Below are 20,011 nucleotides of genomic sequence, written 5' to 3'. Positions count from 1 at the left end.
TTTGTCTTAGTAATTATAGGGAAAAAGTGGGACCGTTAACTTCTTACTTTCTGCCAGTCCATCTAGATTCCATTCTGTCAGATTCAGTGAATTAATTACATCAGCAAACAAATCCCAGAGTCAGAGTTTTCTCATTTATTTCCATTTTGAGTAGAAATTTCACTTGGGTTTTATGCTTTGGTTTTAATACTGTACAATAGAAATTGAGGTAATTTTGTCCTTTTTGTTATGTAGCTGTCCTTTTACATCAACACTCCTCTTTAAAACCTAATAATATCTTTATACATTAAAAACCTATAATATTTTGAAGTAATACATCTTTCCTCAATGGAGTTCATATATAATCAATTTGATCCTACAGTAGCATGGCCTTAGAAGACTGATGCTGGAAGGTAATGGCATCAACTGGACGGTGGGGAATGCAGCATACTGTTGCTGCTGCTGCTGCTGCTACTTTTAGATGTTTGCAAGCTTCTTTCCCCATCCCTGGATTTGGAGGTGTTGGTAGTACCATGGGAGGGCTCTGTTGTCCAAGTACTTTGGGTTGGTCAGATGAGTAGCACTGGTACCCAATCTAAATGCCATCTCTTTCAAGAAGGCTTCCTTGATTACTCTAGACTTAATCTCCTTCTTTGAACACTACTTAATATGCCATATTCTACTGTATAATATACCATATACTTTGAGCACTCTTAATGTACCACACAATTTAGCAGTGAGTGATACAAGTTTTGGTATTCCGTATTCACTATGTATTTTGACTCTGCAGCTAGGCTACGAAAGCCTTTAGCTCAGGTATGCTGTCTCACTTCTATATGTCCCCATTATGCCTAACCTAGAATTGGACATAGAACAGGTACCTTGTGAGTACTTGTTGGTTGATTAGCAGCAAAGATAGGGATTGTGGGTATCATGTTTGGAAGTGTCCTACTTGTTTAGTTGACCTTTAGGCATCCCTTTCGTTCTGAATCAGCATCTTCCTTGCCTGTAATGCCCCACTGTGAGGTGGGCCTTTTCTCCCCAGATTCCTTGGGGCAGGTTTTCAATGTTGGGACAACCAAGGTCCTTTCTGACATCATGACCAATAAGGGACTGGTGGAGAAATGCCAAGGCAGTCTCTGAAGCCCAGTCTAGCAGGAACATTCTTGAAATAGTTGAAATGTTTCTCTGGAAAAGTCACTAATTGAACTGTTCACATTTTTTGGATTGTTCTTTGGGGCACAAAGCAGTTCATTTTTCCTTAATTTCTAATGAAATTAAAAAACGTTTATGTTTATTTGACTTGGGCCTTTTGTTTTAGGGCCTTTCCTCTCTTCCTCCAGCAAAATTCAGAAGATCTGCCCACCACTGTAGTGCACTTTCTGTTTTTCCTATGGAAAATGGTGCCAGATTGGAAAGAATACTTCCCAATCAGCGATATTGTGGCTTAAGTTAATAACCTCATTTTTCCTTCTCGAACAGCCTAGATACAAATAGTTCCAAAAATGAAATCTCCTTCATTTGATCATTACCCAAATTGTTTGGAATCATAGACCTTATTGAACTATTTGGACTTGATAATTAGAGCCAGATTCTATTGACAAATGACAGATTTTTCTATAACGTGACCTCCTGGTGGCCTGGAGGCAGAAGCAGTTTTTATACAGATTCATTAGCTTCTTACTTCACAGGCTTGTTTTCCTTTTCTGACTCTCTGTGTCCTGAGGTTTGCAGGCATTTGTACTGCCTTAAAGACCAGACTTGACACTTTGGCTTGAGAGAGAAACAACCAACATTTAAGACTTTAAACATTAAGCTGGCTCTGTTTATATAAGAAGCAGCTGGTTCTTCATTGGATCATTGAAATCCTTATTGAAGAGGATTTTTAAGGAAAAGAGAATTGAAATGGATGAAATAATAAAGATAAACTTAGTTATCTTTTAATTATAATCATTATCTTGCATTATCTAATTAGATGAATGTAAATCAAGCCTCTGAAGGAAAAACTAAAGGTAGGCTGGAGCCCCAAGCATTCAAATCCTAAATCTTAGGTTCTCAGTGTTACCCTGAGGTTACCAGGCTTTGCCTTCGGTAGCCTTCTGCACCATGGAAGAGTTTCTTTGTCCAAAGTATACTTCGGTCCTCGCCCCTGCAGAAACTCATTTCTTGGTGGTTGTTCTGACAACGCATATCTTCTCCAACTATGAAAGTGATTAGTCGAGTGGTAGTGTTGGTCACTGTTCGACCTAGATCCTTCTGCTGTTTCACTTTTTACAGAAGGATTTCATTTGGGCAATTCAAGAATTGCTCGTTGTCTACGTTTGAGACAATAGGCACACTTGGCTGGAGCTCTGAATCTCTGGGCATTCTTCATTGTACCTAGCTGATGAATGACTTCCTACAAAGCTGAGTGTCAATATATTTTTTTTTTACAGGTAGATGGTGGAATACAACCTCACTTTATTGTAGGGAGGGAGTCTGAGCTCACATTTTAAGTAAAATATTATTTGGTATTAAAGTAACTCATTAAATAAACCAAGGTCTTTCATTCAAACTTGCCTCAATAGAGGGTCTCCAGAGACCCGTTTTGATGAATAGTAAGACTGTATTTTTGGAAGCCTGTTAATTGTATGTGAGCAAATTTTGAGAGTCTTTGAAATAATTGCCCTCTTAAATATTCCTACTTCAATTTTATTTACACTTTAAATTTTTGCTGTCAATTAAAAATTTTTCTAACTAAAAGTAAGCATCCATGCTAGTTGCTCTATTTAAATGTTGGATTTAGGTGAAACATAAATTAATGAACACCAACTATCTTTGGAGAATGTCTCTTTTAGCAAAACAGAAATCTTCCTGGGCTGTGTGACCCACTAGGCAACTCCCTAAGACTGTAAGTTTCAGAGAAGGCCCCTTTCTGCATTGGAGGGCGTTTCCTCACTAGGGCCTTAGCTATGAAATGAAACCAGAGATCCAGTTCCCATCCTCCCCTCCTTTCCCCTCCAGCCCCACTCATCACTGCCTCTTTTTTCCTCATCCACTAAGGAGAAGAATTTATGGACTCTAGCCAGTGGACAAAGTGGATTCACATGTACACACTTGAAGTGATTATAAAATATCTCGAATCTTTCCTTTTAAGCAGTGATGGTTGTAAGGACAACATTTAACTGCTTGGTTCTTTGTTTTGCTTTCTGTTGCTAAAGTAGAAATGGAAAAGTTGCACTTTTTTTGTAATTTTGGCTCATTAAAGAGGGAACAGATCTTGATATAAGATCACTGGACTTTAGACTGAGAAGGGGCTTTAACTGAGAGCTTTGTCAAGAAGACTGCTCTGTTCATCTGGTTTCACAAGGGTGATGAATCAGCCCCAGTAGAGTATGCCATCTGCACAAGGCCAGCCTTGGACTTAGTGACCCTGCTGGGAATGCCTTCCTTTTCTTGATTGCTGAGCACACTGGCTTTTATTGGGGAGCAGAGTAGGGCAAAGCCATGATTATGATAAATATGAGCCTGTTAACTATGAGAAAAGCACCTTTCCTTCGTGGGGGGAAGGAGAAGGGAGAAGAGGAGGCGCTTTTTTGTTGTTGCCCCTGTATTAAGCTACCAATTGATTTTAATTTAAATATGTAACTCACACAAGTCCAATTCCAATAAACTGATTTTTAGTGAATGGTTTTTTATCATAAGATAGTATAACTCAAAATGATTACAGTTGAACAAAGTGGGCTTTTTATCAAGCATTTATAGCTATGCTGCAGGTATTTTGACAAGCTGAATCTTTTCTAATTCAGTTACAGTCTTCTTTAGATATCTGAATTTGTCAGTGTGAAAATAAAGACTTCTTGCTGCTGCTGATTTATATTTACTGAAATTGTTCAGCTTAAAACTGATGAACAAAACTAAAAAACTCAATAAATAAATTCATTCACCCTATCCATCTTGCTGGCCTGGATTGCATTGGCCACACATTGTACACTTTTTTTACCTGGTTACATATATTAGATGTTTCTGTAGGTACACATAGAAGTGCTGTAAATTTTGAAAACAGTCTTTGTTCCAAAAGATGCTCTTAGTGGCTATAGAACTAAGCCTGGGTAGACTTCAGCCCTTGCACCAAAGGAAGGCAGCTACCATGCCAGAACTTGGGAGCTGAGAGAGGCTTGTTACTGGGAACAGTGAGACTAGAAGTTAACAAAAATAATAGGAAAGTTGGAAATTCAAGAGTTTTTTAAATGATGTTAAAACTTTTTTCCCTAAAGTTTTGAACAAAAAGTTATACATTTTACTAATTGCTTTAGTAGCAATTGGGACAATATCTAAAAGTGTTTTTTTTTTAATCTTGATTCGTGTAGGAAAAGAATAGAAATAGAGCTTTCCTTTTAAAATTCACATGTAGACTTCATGTATTTTTAGAGGGCAGTGTGAGACCTCTTCTTTCACCCAAAAATGTCAGTTGAAATATTTGTGCCATTAGTTGACTTTCTACCATTAACATTTATGTTGATGGTCATCAGTTTGGTTTTTCAGTAAATGGAAACCAGTGGAAGAAATTTTATTAACCATGTGAACTGTCAACAAAAAAGAAGTGGAATACTCCAGGTACTAGAAAAAATGGATTGAAATAAAATTGAATGAATGGAGCAAGTGCAGTTTATTGTGCAGATATTTGAATATCCTGATGTCTCTTGACCTGTCATTATTGTGTCACTTTATCTTCAACAACAGATACTTATTAAATGCTTCTAACGTACCAGGACCAAGTGCTGCAGATACAAAGAAAGACTAAATAAACAAAAGGGCTTTTTCTGACCAAGCACAAAACATTCCTCATTTCTTAGGCTTCTTGTTTTGGGGACGTGGGCCTTCCTCTTCTTACTCTTGTAATAATTATGTCATTTCTTTCGCAAGTTCTTTATCCCCTTCTAGGAACTGAGGTATAACATCTTCAGCAGACATCTCAGAGGAAACCAAATAATCTTTACCTTCATCCCGGTCAAATGGTTTTCTGCTGCATTGTTCTCTCCTCTTTGTGATTATATTTAAGGTTTTGAATAAATCCTCAGAAATATTTTAGTAAAAAGAAAGCAACCACAAGTTTTTCATAGTAATCTTAATAAATAATGGTCTTTTAAAATCTTTTCATTAATTTAAAAAATTCTACAACCTAGTTTGCCCTTGAAACAACCAAACTGGATAAACATCCATTTACAGCTCATTGTCCTGAAAATCAGTTTCTCTGTACAGCATGTCTGTAATGACTTCTTGCTTGCTGGACCTATGTCTTAGGTCCTTCTGCCCATTGCTCCACCTCTCTCGGTGTCCATATTTTTTCTGTAGAGTCAGGATGTTTAATCTCTTTTCTGCCTCCCTTTCCTCATAGTTATGACTTTTTGGTGCTATTAGCTTATTTCATGACATTATTGTATCATAGTTTATTTAACCATTCACACATTTCCCTTCTGCTGTTTCCCCTCCTTTAAAAATAAACCATCACCATAACACCTTTCTCAGTTCACCCTCCCCTCCTGTTCCACTTGCAGGCCTCTCGGAGGACAGCTCTCTGCTTTCTCCCTTCACGTTGAAGAGTTCACTGAGTTTGAACCCAACATTTCAGGTGTCTCTGAGCCCAACTGGACAGGGTTCATCCCCTCTCCTAAGCCCTGTCCTAGGTGATGCTGATTGTGTCAGAGTTGAAGATGAGGAGGAAACAAAACACCAGGTAGGAATGATAACTATGTAATATTCCCAAACAAGGAATGTTGCCCAGAGTGTAAACTCTATTTACTGTGTAATTCTTGACCTCTATTCGGCTTTGCTTCTACATAGACGTGTTTAGTATGAAATTGGTTTGGAAGACGCCATGTTCTATTATAAATGCTCATGCTCCATTTCAGCCTTCCCACCTGCCCTCGAGCCAGGAGGTGGAGGGAGGGTGCAGGAAGCGCCTGGTCCCCTGCTGTGCCAGGGAGGGGCCTTCCCTGCCCCCAGGGGCAGCCCTCCACTGAGAGCAGCTGGTGGGGAAGTGTTCTAATGCTCAGCATCTGTTCAGTGTGTTCTGCTGAAATCATTTCCAAGTTACCTGAGAGCGTGTTGAGTAGAAGGAAAAAGACAAGCATTTATGTGACGCCCACTGTACGCCAGGCACTGGACTAAGTGCTTTCCAATTATAATCTCGTTTGATCTTCACAGCCATCCTGGAAGGGAGGTGCTGTCATCATCTCCATTTTACAGATCAGGAAATGGAAGCAGAGAGAGATTAAGAAACTTAATAAGGGCCACACAGCTAATGAGTGTGTAAGGCTGAATTTGAACTCAGGTCTTCCTGCCTCCAGATCCAGTGCTCAGCACGCTGTGGTATCCCCTTGGCCTGACCAACATTTTACTCTGTCAGATTAAGAGCAAGAGATCCTGAAGAGAGTTTTATCAGCAGAGTTCAAACAAACGCATGAGACAAGTGGGGAATGAGGGAGACGGCAGCATGAAAAGAAGCATGCAGAGTGTCCAGCGGTCTGTGCTGATATGCCTGTGGCATACTGGCAGAGGAGAGCTGAGAGTGTGGCCTTTGAGCTGGGAGGGGATGTTTCCATGCTCACTTTGTGTTTCTTCTGAGCTGTGAGGTGGACGAGGACTTCACTTTTCTTCCTTGCGGATGCGATGGACGCTGAAGTGAGAGAACAAAGAGGGCACCCAGAGGGTTTCCCGGGCAGTTGGCACTGTGGAAATGACCATCGTGCATTTGGGTTCTGGGAGGGATGGGTTTCTACTCACCCTGCATGGAATCTTATGTGAGGCAGCCTCCTTGGACCCAGAGGGGTAGGAGGGGGAAGGCACAATTAGCATCCATTTATTGCCTGCTGGGTAGCGTGCCTGCCACCATGTTCAGTGCTTTATAAATATTTTCTCAACTAACTCTGGGAGCTAGGCCCTATTATGATCCCCATTTCACAGTTGAGGACATTGAGGCAGATAAATGAGATTTCAACTCTTCTGTCTCCAGGTCCAGCGCTCAGTGCCCAGTAGTACCCTTTGGCTCCCTCTGGGATATGGAGGGATTGGGATTGGTGATTTCTAAAACTCCTTTCAGTCCTAAAATTCTCTTTCTGTAGATTTTACTTCCTGAAAAGTTTGACCATTCTAAGGCAGAAAAACCATAAATGGACTTCCCATGATTTTTTTTCCCTTGCTCTAGGGAGCTCTTTCCTCATTGTTCTACCAACCCAGTACTTTGGCACTTGCTTTAGCTAGGATATTTTCTCTCTTCACATCCCTAACAGGAAAAGCAAAGCACACCATAGGAAAGCTTTTTTTGGAGGGGGGGGGACAGGAGCAGGGGAGAATAGAATTTTTGAATTTTTATTGCATTTTATTTTGTGTTTGCATATTCATTATTTAAATTTTTAATTTATTTACTTTCTGAAATTAATAAAAAGCAATTGTAGAAATTTCTCTGTCACCTACATTTCTCACAGAATGGGTCAGATAAATGGTCCCATGTGCCCAGTGGGTCAGAAGGTGCTACAGGAAATGCTGCCTGCCTTGACTACCCAGCAGCTGTTGTCAGTAAATGATGCAGAAAGACGAGGACTGTGGCTCTTCTGAGACAGAATGGATCTTGTTATCCACCCAGGATGGAAAATGGTTGGGCAGAGGATAGGGTTGGATGAGTGTCTTTTCCTCTGTAAATGTGTATAGACTTCGTAGGTCTAGTAATTAGAAATAAGATGAATGCCAGTTTTTCACTACTTGTAGTAAGATGCAGGGGGATTGCACAGAATTTCCTGTCTTTAGGAAGTCCAGAAAGACAGAGGCCAAACAGCCCCACTTAGTACAGTTCTTAAGGATCCTGTGTCCTAGGGAATATTTCCACAGGCTCCCAAGCTAGGAGGACCTTAAGAGGTTATCATGTCCAGCCCAAACTGTGACAGTGCCCCACTAGTGACTCCATGTGCAAACAACCTCAGAGCATCCTGGATTGGCCAAACTGTCACCTCCACAAGGCCGAGTCCAAATTTCATTTCCCATTTGCAGGGATAGGAAACTTTTTTTTTTTCAGGAACTAAGGAACATCTGTTCCTGCAGTTGAGATTATAGCAAATCTGTCAGCAATAACATTTTTCATAACAATTTAGCTTGGAACTTGTGTTGTCTTGGTTACAGTGTATGTGTAAATATGACGGAGCTGGCTTTTTATTCATTTCCAGGGCTCGTAGAAGGCCCTTGTAAACAGAGTTTCTGCCTGAAATTTACTTTTGTTATCACAGTAACTTCTGGTAGTTTGCCTGTTTATGGTAATCACTTTTTAAAGAAAGGCAGAACAGCTTTGTATGCTGTATTTTTAAGTAAGTTGTTACTGATATTTTCTGTCTCATGTCACCATACTTAATCCAAGTATTCCTCTCTCCTAGAGAGCCGTTACATAGGACAAATAGTCGTTTCTAGAGGGGAAAAAAGTTAACACAGCTGATTGCTATATTGAACCTGTGCCCCATGGATTACCTGTGGACCTCTCTTCTCCATAAGAGTGAAGGGGAGTGTCCTCATTTCTCTTCCCTTGAGTACTGTGGGATAATTTTGTGGCCCTGGCTTTTGATGGGCTGTGTTCTTCCCACCCTCTGTTGCCTCCCCCACTTTGTCCTGCAGCCTCCATCAGGGTGTCAGTTCTTTGGCTCCAGGGCCTGTTCTCTGGGGACAAGGAGCTCGGACCCTAGCTCTGGGCCTCCTTAGGATTGTGTCCTTGATGTGCTGAGAAGGTGCTGACCTTGGGTGCACATCATGACCAGAAAGCAACTGTTTACCAAGTATTTGATAAGGGCACAGGGCCAGGCTTGGTCAGTACTCCCCTGGGAGTCTAGGGTTCCAGCCTCTCTGCGGACTGCTGTGTGGCCTTGAGCAATTCCTCCTCCCATTTGTTCAGTGCTTTGGTGTCAGAGGAGGAAACTGAGGCTGTGAGAGATCAAGTGACAGCTAAGGCCACATTCACTCCTGGGTTTTTTACTCCCTGGGCCCTGGTTTCTTTTTCCGTAGCATAAGGAGGTTAGGCTAGTTGATTTTTAGGGTCTCATTTAGCCAAAAATTCCATGAAATCTTTGTCCCTGTGTCTGAGCAAGAACTACTTAGGAGAGGCTCCAGGAAATTCCCAGCCCAAATTCCTCCTGTGGAATTATGTGTGTGTGGATGGTTGGACTAGATGGCTCCTTGAAGCCCCTCCATCTCCAATTTGGGATTTGGGGAACTATTTCTCCTTCACTGGTGTTTCCCTGAGGCTTGGTAGTCTGTAATTGGACTCATTCCCCTGGGGATTTTCTTCCCTCTGTTAAATGGAACTCATGGAAATGGCAGGAGAAGCCATCAGTTGTCGATACTTTAATATCAGTAAATGTTCTCCATTTGATAATAGAATGCAACTTCAGATTTTGTCTTTAAGCATCTGAAAGGCTCTCCTACAGAAAAGGGCACTTGGCTGGTGTGGTCTCTGTGGGCAACACTAGGGAAAGTCTTGTGTTCTACTTCCCTGCTCTTCCTGATAGCAGCTAGTCATGTACTAGATGTGCAGAGAGAGCGGCTGGACGAACAGCTGGCTCTAAGGAGGTATGTGCCGGCCCGATGAAGGCCGAGGCTCCTCATGGTTGTGGGAGCCCAGAGGAGAATGTCCTGTGCTCTGGGATGAACACTCCACACTTAGCTCCATGTTGTTCAGCTGGGGTGAGCTTGGTTCCAAGAAGAGATCATCTTCTTGGGATTGGATCTTTGAATTGAAAATTTGCGAGGTTATCTCTTGGGTTATCCCCACCTTCAGTGGTTCCCATGAAGTCCACAGCCATTGCAGAGGAAGGAAAGCCAACCCACACTAAGACTTTGTGTATCTGAAGCTAAATTTAGGGGGATGACATTTTGGGTACAGCTGACTGGCTTGAGGTCTCATGGCAAGATGAAAGCTGCTGATTGGAGTCCGAGGTTCCTCCAGTTGGGATGTGTCCTGACAGGTGTGTGTGCTGTCTCTGACTTTGTGCTCCCTGCTGGTCCCCCCAGAGTAAAGGGGGACCTGGGGGCACAAGTCACTTCTCTGCAGAGAGAAGGGGATCCACTTTTTCCATCTGTGACCTGTGACCTTTTTTCTCCCAGTTTCTAAGATTTGCCGAAAAAGTTTCAGGGAATCAAGAGGGAGGACTTAGAACTTAGAATGATGGGATCACTCTTATTTTCATAGCCCTTGGGCTTGGTTCTGAGAAGAGAAGGTCTTACGAACCCCCACAGGCCCCGGATGTGTCAGGAAGCTTTTCAGCGGATTGAGGATCCAAGAAGCCATTGTGTATGTGTATGCATGTGTGTATATATAGATATGCACTGTACACACACGCACATGTGTAAAATGTGTTTGCATGTGTACTTACATGTGGTTTACATGCCTTTCACGAGTGTGTGTATGTGCATGTGCACACACGGGAAAGAGAGAAAGGGCAAGTACTGTGTGACAGGATCTTGGCCAAAGTCATCCAACCTCTGTTTCCTCATCTATCAAACTGGGGGTAAGAATAGCCCCTACCTCCAAGGGGCAAGAGTTCCGAGGGTCGGACGAAATAATAATACACATAAAGCACATTGTAAGCCTTAACATGTGACGTACATGCTTGCTGTTGTCATTGTTACACGTGTTTTTTTCTAATACAAATGTTTTCCTAATTAAAATTACATAAATGATGAAACACATTAAATAAGAAATATCTATACTGTACAAGAAATTGATTGGTTATGAAGCTTAACAGTAAGGGCTCTTTTGTTGATCAACAGGAGAGAAGGACAAATTTTAACCAAAGCATCAGTTTCCATTTGTGTGTGATGTGTGTATGTTCTCTGTCTCTCGGTCCCTCTCTCACCTATAGATGTGCATACATATTTGCAGAGAGAGGGGCGTAAAAAGTTAGGATCATGCAGGTATCCAATGTAACTTGTTCAAAGGATCGATTTTTAGTTCTCAGAGAGTCATGTCTGGATCTCCCAAGAATGAGCAGTCCCTGATGTGGGCAGGAAGAGCCCTGGGATGGACTCTGTCTCAAGTGATTGTCTGGAAGGGGGAGAAAACAATGGAGAACTTAAAATGCGAAAGATAAAAAGCCTTAGAGACTCAGTCGTGTCCAAATGCCCCAGTTTGTCTGGTGTTGAATCAGTGGGCATGGTTAAGAGCATCAGCCCAGCACACTGTGCTCACATTCTGTAGAGCTCGCTAGGGTTTTCAAAGCTCTTTACTCAGAGCATCTCATCGGATCCTCCCAATAACCTTGTGACTAGATTCTGTTGTCCTCATTCTACAGACGGAGAAACTGAGCCTGAATTAGAAATAATTGGCTTCCCAAGGGTCACACATGAAGTGTCCAGGTTACTTCTGAGTCGTGTAAGCAACAAGATGGAGGAGTAGACATTCTCCCTCTTCCTCACAATTTCTCAAACCTCTCCAAACAGAAATGTGCCAAAGATAAAGCATCCTTAACTGTCTCCATGGTCTAGGATACCCAGAAACCAAAAAAGGTTAAAAAAAAGTTACATCCATAAACCAAGACCTTGAGCTTTCTCCTCCTCTCTCCATCACGTCCCAAATTTCCAGCAATAATGCTGTATTAGTAGACCAAATTGTTCTCATCTGCCCATTCTGCCAGGGAAAGTCTTCACATCCTTGAGGTAGACACCCCAAGGTAGGTGGATCAGGTGGACACCAAAGGTAGAAAGCAACCCTGAAAAGGGTTGTCAGCCTTTGTGCCAGACAGACTAGTCTTCCCAGAGCTGCAAAGCATAAGCTTGCCAAAAAGACTGTTTTAAGGGGAAACTCACATGGGGCAAGCATTCACATGGTGGTCAGAAGAAGTAAAACAAGGACACTCTCAAGGTGTCTCTCGAGAACTTTAGAATTGTTTGTGTGGCATCGGGGACACTGGCCCAGGACTGCTCAGCCTGGCATGCCCACATCAGAGACGGTGCTATGCTTTATGAGCAAAGCAGAATTAAAGTAGCTCAGAAGAAACATGAAATACACAAACTTAGAGAATCCTCCCCAAATGTTCACAGGGACTATTTGTGCCTGACCTGTGGTAGAGCATTCCGGGCTCATATTGGTCTGGTCAGCCACAGTTGTACACACTGTGAACTTCATGCTAGCATCATGCTGTTGTTTTGGTCCTCTGAGAACAGAGGACAACAACCAGTCAGCCAACAAGTAGACTAAACCAAATTCTATGCCTTGGTCCCCCCCTCCTTCTTTCCATTGCCGTGGAGATCCTGGCTCCAGGCTGATGAGGTTTGCTTGGGCAGCAACAGAGACACAGTGAGGGGCAGTAGCTCTTCAGGAGCAAAAGCCTGCTAGGGGCTGCACCTCTAACACCAGTGTTAGTAGGCAACCCTCAGCTTGGAAGTCCTGACAGGGAAGGGGCAGACACCCTGTAGCATTAGCAAAACAGTTCTCTGGACTACCCAGAGGGAGTGGAATAGACAAGCAGGGGATACCATGGTGGGAGTCGGATTGGTGAGCCTGAGGGAAGAGCACAGCATCCATCTGGAGCCAGTTCTGACCACCCAGGAGTCACCTGGGTTATGGAGCTAGACTCGTCATCTGTGAATTGCCTCGTGTGGAAGGAGGCTGAGATTCAGCCCCCAACAAAACCACTGTCAGAGCAGACAGAGGTAGGAAGGGAATAGGAGAAAATCAGAGGGAGAAACAACCACCTGAAATTACCGAAAGTCTCAGGAAGAAAACTCAGTTTCCCTAATAAATATAAGCAAATAAATCAATAGGGAAGAATTAACAATAGAAGGAGATACAGCCTCCAGGTTTAGTCAATGAGTTCAAGCATCTAGGAATAAATAACTTCCAAACAAAGGAAAATAATCTTACACTTGATGCGGCAGAGGACGCAGGACCCTGAATGAGGAGTCGCAACTTGTTGAATGGTTTAAAAGAGAAATGTGAATGATGAGAACAGAATTCATGGCCAGCGTGTTAAAAAAACAAAACAAAACTGGAATCTTGTGGCAAAGAAAGGATGAGAACAATGGATTGGGAATGCAAATACAGAGCAGGGAAGGGTAACCTAGAAGAAGAGGAGCAAAAAGCAAGAGCATGAAGAGAAGATACGCTTTTGGAAAAGAAAAACCTACAGATCCCACAGACATGATATGTGGGCACAGTCGCAGGATCACAGCTGTCCCTGAAGAACGTGACAGAACAGCAGCAACACAAACACCAGAATGCAGGAAATCGTGAAGAATCGTGCCAGACTCCTGAATGTAGAGAATGATACTAATTGGAAAGAGTTACAGATCACCTCCAGAAGGACGGAAAAAAGCCCAAGTCCAACGCTGCAAACTCCAAGGTAGTAGCTAAACTTAGCAATTCCATTCATAAATGAGTTCTACAACCTGTCAAAAAAAGACCTTTGAATAGCTAGGTGATGGGGCATCTAGGTGGCGCTAGAGTTCAAATCCCACTTCAGACACTTGACACCAGCTGTGTGATCGTGGGCAAGTCACTAATCTTGATTGCCTCGCACCCCCAAAAATATGCCACGCACACAAACACACAGAGACACATGCATACATATGAGACATTTGAATAACACAAAACTATTCATACCCAGTCAAAAAAGGATGGAATGGAATCACATGTTCTCAAGAGCACTGGAGCTTAAAATACAGTCCAAGACGTCCTCCCCTACAAATCAGAGTATAGCCATAAATGCAAAAAGCTGAATGTTCAGTAGCAAAGAAGCATTTGAAACATTTTCAGTAAGAAAACCAGAGGGGCGGCTAGGTGGCACAGTGAGTAGAGCACCAGCCCTGGAGCCAGGAGGACCTGAGTTTGGATCCGGCCTCAGACACTTAGCACACACACAAAAAAAACCTAGCTGTGTGACCTTGGGCAAGTTACTTAACCCCAATTGCCCTCCAAAAAGAAAAAAGAAAGAAAGAAAACCAGAACTGAAGAGAGGATTTGTTTCTCAGACACAACAAACGAGAGATGTGCAAGGGCAGTGAGTGAATGCAACAGCCAAGGGGCCAAGGAGGAGATGAGGTGCAGTCAGAGGTCCAATGGAGGTAACTATGAAAAGGTGGACCACAGAACATGGCAACACCCTGCCCACAGGTGAATCAGTGACACTGTATTACAATATGGGAGCATACATGAATGGGGAAAGGGATCAGACCAATAGAAATATGTGTGGGAAGGTCAAACTCCTCGAGGCAACTGGCCCTTGGGGGAGTGGGAAAGCATGGACCTGTGCAGGAGATTTTGAGTCAGGGAAAAAAAAGGTAACCAGGGGAGATTATAGATAGTGGCAGGCTACATTATTGGGGACATATTGGAGGAGGCATCCTATTATGGGGCATTGTCCTCTCTAACACCTGCAATAATCAACATTGTTCTGGGGGTGAAACAGTGAAAAAGGTGAATCCATGGGGCAGTGGTGGCAAAAACTACCTCAAGGGAAGAGCCTGGAATGTATACCTTGGAAGTTTTGATTGCATGAAGAATACAGAAAAAAGAGAAACACCAGATAATTATAGGGTCATGAATCAGAGAATGAGGGTCTGGAGTAAAAGGAAATTCACAAAAAATAATGGAGAGAAATATTTTTTTGGAAAGGGGTTAAAAAATGAGATTTAAAAAACTAATGAATATGACTAGTTGGAGAAGAGGAGAGAAATAGGAATAGTGAATTGACTGAGAGGGGGAAAAAGGGAGAAGAATTGTGTAACCAGATAAAAACAGAAGAGAAAAATGGACTAATAAGCAAAACTCCAAAGGAAAAAAGATAACCAATGAAGGGGTGGGGGAAGAGAGACAGTGGGAATAGGGCAACCTTAAAAAAGATTAAGGTAAAGGGAAAATAAGCATAATTTGGGGGGGGGGAGCTGTTAGAAACAGATGGCATAAGCCTGACTCTCACAGCTTTAAATGTGAATGGATTAAACAGTCCAATAAGATGAAAAAGACCTTGGCAAAGACCACAAAACTCTACCATCTGTTGCTTATAAAAATTACATTTTAAAAACAAAGACACAACAGTAAAACTGAGGTGGGAAAAAAAATCACTGTGCTGAAGTTGAATACAAAAAAACAAGAGTTGCCATCATGCTGTCTGACAAAGTAAAAAAGTTGAAAAAATGAAGGAAAGAAGGGAACTCCTTGGATCCTGAAAATTATCCTGAAAGGAACCATAGATAACAAAGGAATATGGATAATAAACTTATGTTTCAAATGTCTTAGCATCCAAAATCATAAAGATAACATCCGAGCAGCAAGAACACAGTAGAGACAAGAGACTTCAGTATTCCTGTCTCCGTTTTAGATACATCTAATAGAAATATAAACGAAAGGGAGAATGCAAAACTGAACAAAATTCATGGAAAAATGAGTTAGAAAACTTAGGGCATCTTCTAAATGGGGCAGCAGTAGAAGGAATATACATGTATCAGCTAAGTGTTTCCATTTTGAATGAGGGTCTTCCTAAATCCAAGTTAGGCCACCTCTAAAGTACACAACATGAGCTTTTTATTTCTACTTTTACAAAGGGGATGCTTGCTATATGTAGAGTCAATGGTTCTGGAACTTTAAGGGGTAGGGATTATTTTGAGAGAAGTTTGCAAGTTCTATAGCCTGTAACTAGAAGAGCAGGCAAGTTGGGAGAAGGGGATGAGCCTTTTTTAAACTTGTTCTCAGAAATCCAGGGGTCTAACCTTGTGAATGAAGGCTTTGACCTCTCCTGTCACTAGGAGCTGTTTGCACAAGGCTTGTTGAAGAATAAAACAAAAAAGCCTGCCAGCATCTTATTGTAGAGCTGTTAGCCTCTAGAGAGCCATTCTTGGGTTTTCAGGTTTTGTGCCTTTGACAGCCTGGCTGGGGCTGGGGCAGCCCTTTGCTGGTTTGTTGGATATTCTCCTGTATATGCTCTTGCTGCTTCCTGATCCTCATAGATGATGTTCAGTCTCCTTTCTTGGTGGTTGTCAGACTATCTCCCCTACCCATTCATCTGCCTCATAAAACGAAGTTTTTTTCACTTCTAAGCTATGGGAGTTACTAAACCCTTTGGAATTGCTTTTTATTTAGTTTCTATGTACACGTTATTGTCAAATTGCAACTGAATATGAAGCTTTTGGGACCAGTTCATTTTTGTCTTTGTATTCTCAACACCTAGCACAGTGCCTGGCTGTGTAACCATTTGATAACTAATTGTTGAACTTTCCTAAGCTTCCTGCATTTGTGTATAAAAGTCAGTTATTCTTTTCATCTGGTCTTTTCCTTCATTATTGGGTGTGTGTGTGAATTTCTCCCCCTCCCCAAATGCATTTCTTTTCCTTAATCTGATGTTTTTTTTCCCTCCCTTTAAATAGAACTTGGTGAGAACCAACAACATTCAGAAGGTATGAAAGTCCCTAGTGGTCATTGCTGCTTGTTTCAGCAGGGCTGGTGTTAGGGTCCAGAAAGCCAGCTGATGTGTTGTCATGTGCTTGCCTCAGGGTGCAGGGTGGTCTTTCTGGTGATGATTCATGAGATGTACAGCTTTCCTTGCCAGTGATCTTTTTGTGTCCTCTTTGGGGCAGTTTTCCATTCTTCACCCTCAGCATTTCTGACTTTCGCTTGTAGTCTGTGAATTAATTCTGCGGTTTTGGCCAGAGCAGGCTGCTGCTGGGGCCCCCACTCAGTGGTGTCAGTGAACATTTAGAAAGTGTTGCAGGTGAAAAGGGTACTGATGATTTCCATATCCTGAGAGTGCCCTTGGGTTTTTCCTTAGGTCAAAACTGGCAGGGGGTGCTTTGTTCTGTTGGGACAGGGAAGTCTCCATCTTTCTGAGCATAAAAGCATGATTTTCCTTGCTGCATGGTCTGATGTTTTTAAATGCTTCATACTCTACCAGCTTAGCTTGTCCATCTTGGCTTTCATTATTATTAACTGATAGTTCTTGTAAAAACATTGAAACATGTTTCCTGCTGGGTCCCTCCACATGGGTGGAGCACAAACTCCATGGAACCTTGTCTAGCATTGGCCCAAGACAAGTTCTGAAGCCCCTTCCAAGAGCTGTAAAGTTCCTGAGGCACCCAGAAGAGTTTATCCTAAGGCAAGTCTCTTAGGTAATACCACTTGTGTGGACCTGAGGACAGCAGTGAGGACAGCAGTAAGGCCAGTGGACGGTGGAACTTAGTTTCTCATATGATCTGTTGGACCCAAGTGTGGTTTGATAAATACTATTTCCAGAAGCAAAGTCAAATCTTTTAAAGCCAAAACCAAGTATAGCTACTGAGGGGCAAGTGTGTTAATAAGAATCAAACACACCTTCCACCTTCCCCAATCCATGTAAAAAGGGGACTCTATTTAAGCAATTGGGGTTAAGTAACTTGCTCAAGGTTACACGGCCAGTTATTTCTGGGTGTGGTGCTAAGTATCTGAGCCCGGATTTGATCCCCAGGTCATCCCGAAACTGGGGCTGGTGCTCTTACTCACTGAGCCACCTGGCCGCCCCTAAAAAGGGGACTCTAAAGCTTTGGAGCTACAGAACCCACAAAATGACACAGAGAAGCTAACCTCCCGCTGAGGACAGCCCAGCAGGCCGGCAGGAATCAGCCAGTGCACTGCTCTGGCAGCCGAGCCCAGCCCTACGCTGAGGCTTTAGCCCCAGGGTGGGCCTGACCAGCCGCTGGCAGGAGCTACTCCAGATCAGCAGCAGCTGTGGCCATTTCCAGATTTATCAACACATAGATGCGAAGGACAAAGTGAGAGGTCAGTGCAGTCTGGACTTTGGGACTGCATGGCTTTTGCCCCTAGGGCGAGAAACCGCTGAGACACCGGCACAGCCAGCCAGTGCGATGTGGCAGCTTCAGCTCCTGGCCTGCAGAGTGTAGGGGGACCAAGCACCAGTCTGAGGGTTAATCGCTCTTGCTTTAACCTGCTTGGATCTGGATTGCAGTCTAGGGTGGAGGTCCTGGGGTGTGTGTCCGGCTTGCCAGAGCGTGTGGAGACCTCAGAGAGGGTACCCATCCAATACCTCCAGCAGCTGAGAAAACCCCAGCGTTTAGGACAAAAGCTCCCCTGTGTGGTGGCAGAGTCCTACTGTGGCAGAAAGCCCAAGGGTCAAGTGACTGAGGGGCTACATGACCAGTCAAAGGAAACAAAGCAGACAGAAGATTCCAACATTAGACTCCTATTTTGGGGACAAAAAGGAGCAAAGCATGGAACAGGAGGAAGACAGTGAAGTCAGAACTTCTGCACCAAAACCTTCAAAGGAAAATACGAGCTGGTTACAGGCCATAGAGGACCGAGGACCTTAAGAAGCAGATAAGTGGAGGAAAAATTGGGAAGAGAAATGAGAACAATGCAAGAAAATAACATAATGAGACTCAACAGCTTGACTGAGGAAAATAACACCTTAAAAAACAGACAAACCCAAATGGCAAAGGAGACTCAAAAAGGCAATGAGGAGAAGAATGCCTTAAAAAGCCAAATTTGCCAGATGGAAAAAGAATTTCAAAAGCTCACTGAAGAGAATCATTGCTTCAGAGTTAGATTGGAGCAAATGGAAGCTAATGACTTTATGAGAAATCAAGATGCTGTTAAACAGATCCAAACAAATTAAAGAATAGAAGGCAATGTGAAATATCTCATGGGAAAAACCACTGACCTGGAAAATAGATCCAGGAGAGATAATTTAAAAATTATTGGACTACCTGAAAGCCATGATCAAAGTAAGAACCTAGAAATCATCCTTCAGGAAGTTCTCAAAGAAAACTGCCCTGATGTTTTAGAACCAGAGGGCAAAATAGAGGTTGAAAGAATCCACCAATCACCTCTTGAAAAAGATCCCAAAAAGAAAACTCCTAGGAATACTATAGCCAGGTTCCGGAATTCCCAGATTAAGGAGAGAATAGTACAAGCATCCAGGAAGAAACAATTTGAATATTGTGGAAACACAATCAGGATAACCCAGGATCTGGCAGCTTCTACACTGAGGGATCGAAGGGCTTGGAATATGATATTCTGGAGGTCAAAGGAGCTGGGATTAAAACCAAGAGTCACCTACTCAGCAAAACTGAGTATCATGTTTCAGGGGAAAATATGGTCATTCAGTGGAATAGAAGACGTTCAAGCATTCTTGATGAAAAAAACAGAGTTGAATAGAAAATTTGACATTCAAATACAAGAAGCAAGAGAAGCATGAGAAGGTAAACAGGGAAAAGAAATCATAAGGAACTTATCAAAGTTGAACTATTTACATTCCTACATGGAAAAACAATAGTTGTAACTTATGAAACTTTTCTCAGTAGTTGAAGGGATTAGAAATTATATATATATATTTCTATATATGAAGGTATATGGGCATATGAATATATATGTGAATGTGTATATATGTTTACAGGTATATGTAGATAGAGGGCACAGGACCAATTTAATAGGAAGGGATGATACTTAAAAGATGAAATTAAGAGGTGAGAGAGGAATATAATAAGAGGAGATGGAGACAGAATGGGGTAAACTATCTCATATAGAAGAGGCAAGGGAAAATTGTTAAAATGGAGAGGAAGAACAGGAAGGCAAAAGGGAATGGGTCAACCTTATTCCCATTGAATTTGGCTTGAAGAGGGAATGAAATACACACTAAATAGGGTATCTCACCCTCCAGGAGAGTGGGGGGGGAAGGGGATGAGAGGGGGAATGATGGAAGGGAGGTCAGGCAGGCTGGGGGGGAGGGAAGTTGGAAGCACCCACTTTTGAAAAGGGATGGGATCAAAGTAGAGAATAGAACAAGTGGGAGGTGGGATAGGAGGGGGGGAAATATAGTCAGTCTTTTACAATGTATCTACCATGTTATTGTTTTGCATTAGCCACAGATGTACAACCTATACTGAACTGCTTATCTTCCCAGTGGGGGTGGGAGACAGGGGAGGAAGGGAATGAATCTGGAATTCAAAGTTTTAAAATCAAATATTCAAATCTATATATATATATATACATATATATATATACTATTATTAATACCACTTTACATGTAATTGGGAA

At 42.4% G+C, this 20,011-nt stretch overlaps 1 protein-coding gene across 8 annotated transcripts in view; it reads left to right on the top strand.

The window, feature by feature from the left end:
* Positions 1-20,011, top strand: part of FARP2 (FERM, ARH/RhoGEF and pleckstrin domain protein 2) — a 112,695-nt gene that overhangs the window by 73,415 nt on the left and 19,269 nt on the right. For 7 of the 8 annotated variants that reach the window (XM_069083363.1, XM_069083366.1, XM_069083362.1 and 4 more), the window contains 2 exons: positions 5,517-5,695; positions 16,354-16,383. In XM_069083363.1, coding sequence (XP_068939464.1) covers positions 5,517-5,695; positions 16,354-16,383 — 209 coding nt within the window. The remainder of the gene's footprint in view (positions 1-5,516; positions 5,696-16,353; positions 16,384-20,011) is intronic. The other variant, XM_069083367.1, reaches the window with a different exon arrangement.

Source organism: Petaurus breviceps, unplaced genomic scaffold (assembly GCF_028583685.1).
Source record: "Petaurus breviceps papuanus isolate PSGF00001 unplaced genomic scaffold, PetGlider_PUasm1.0 173, whole genome shotgun sequence".
In the NCBI taxonomy this organism is placed as follows: Eukaryota; Metazoa; Chordata; class Mammalia; order Diprotodontia; family Petauridae; genus Petaurus; species Petaurus breviceps.
This window is presented reverse-complemented; position numbering and strand designations above follow the sequence as displayed.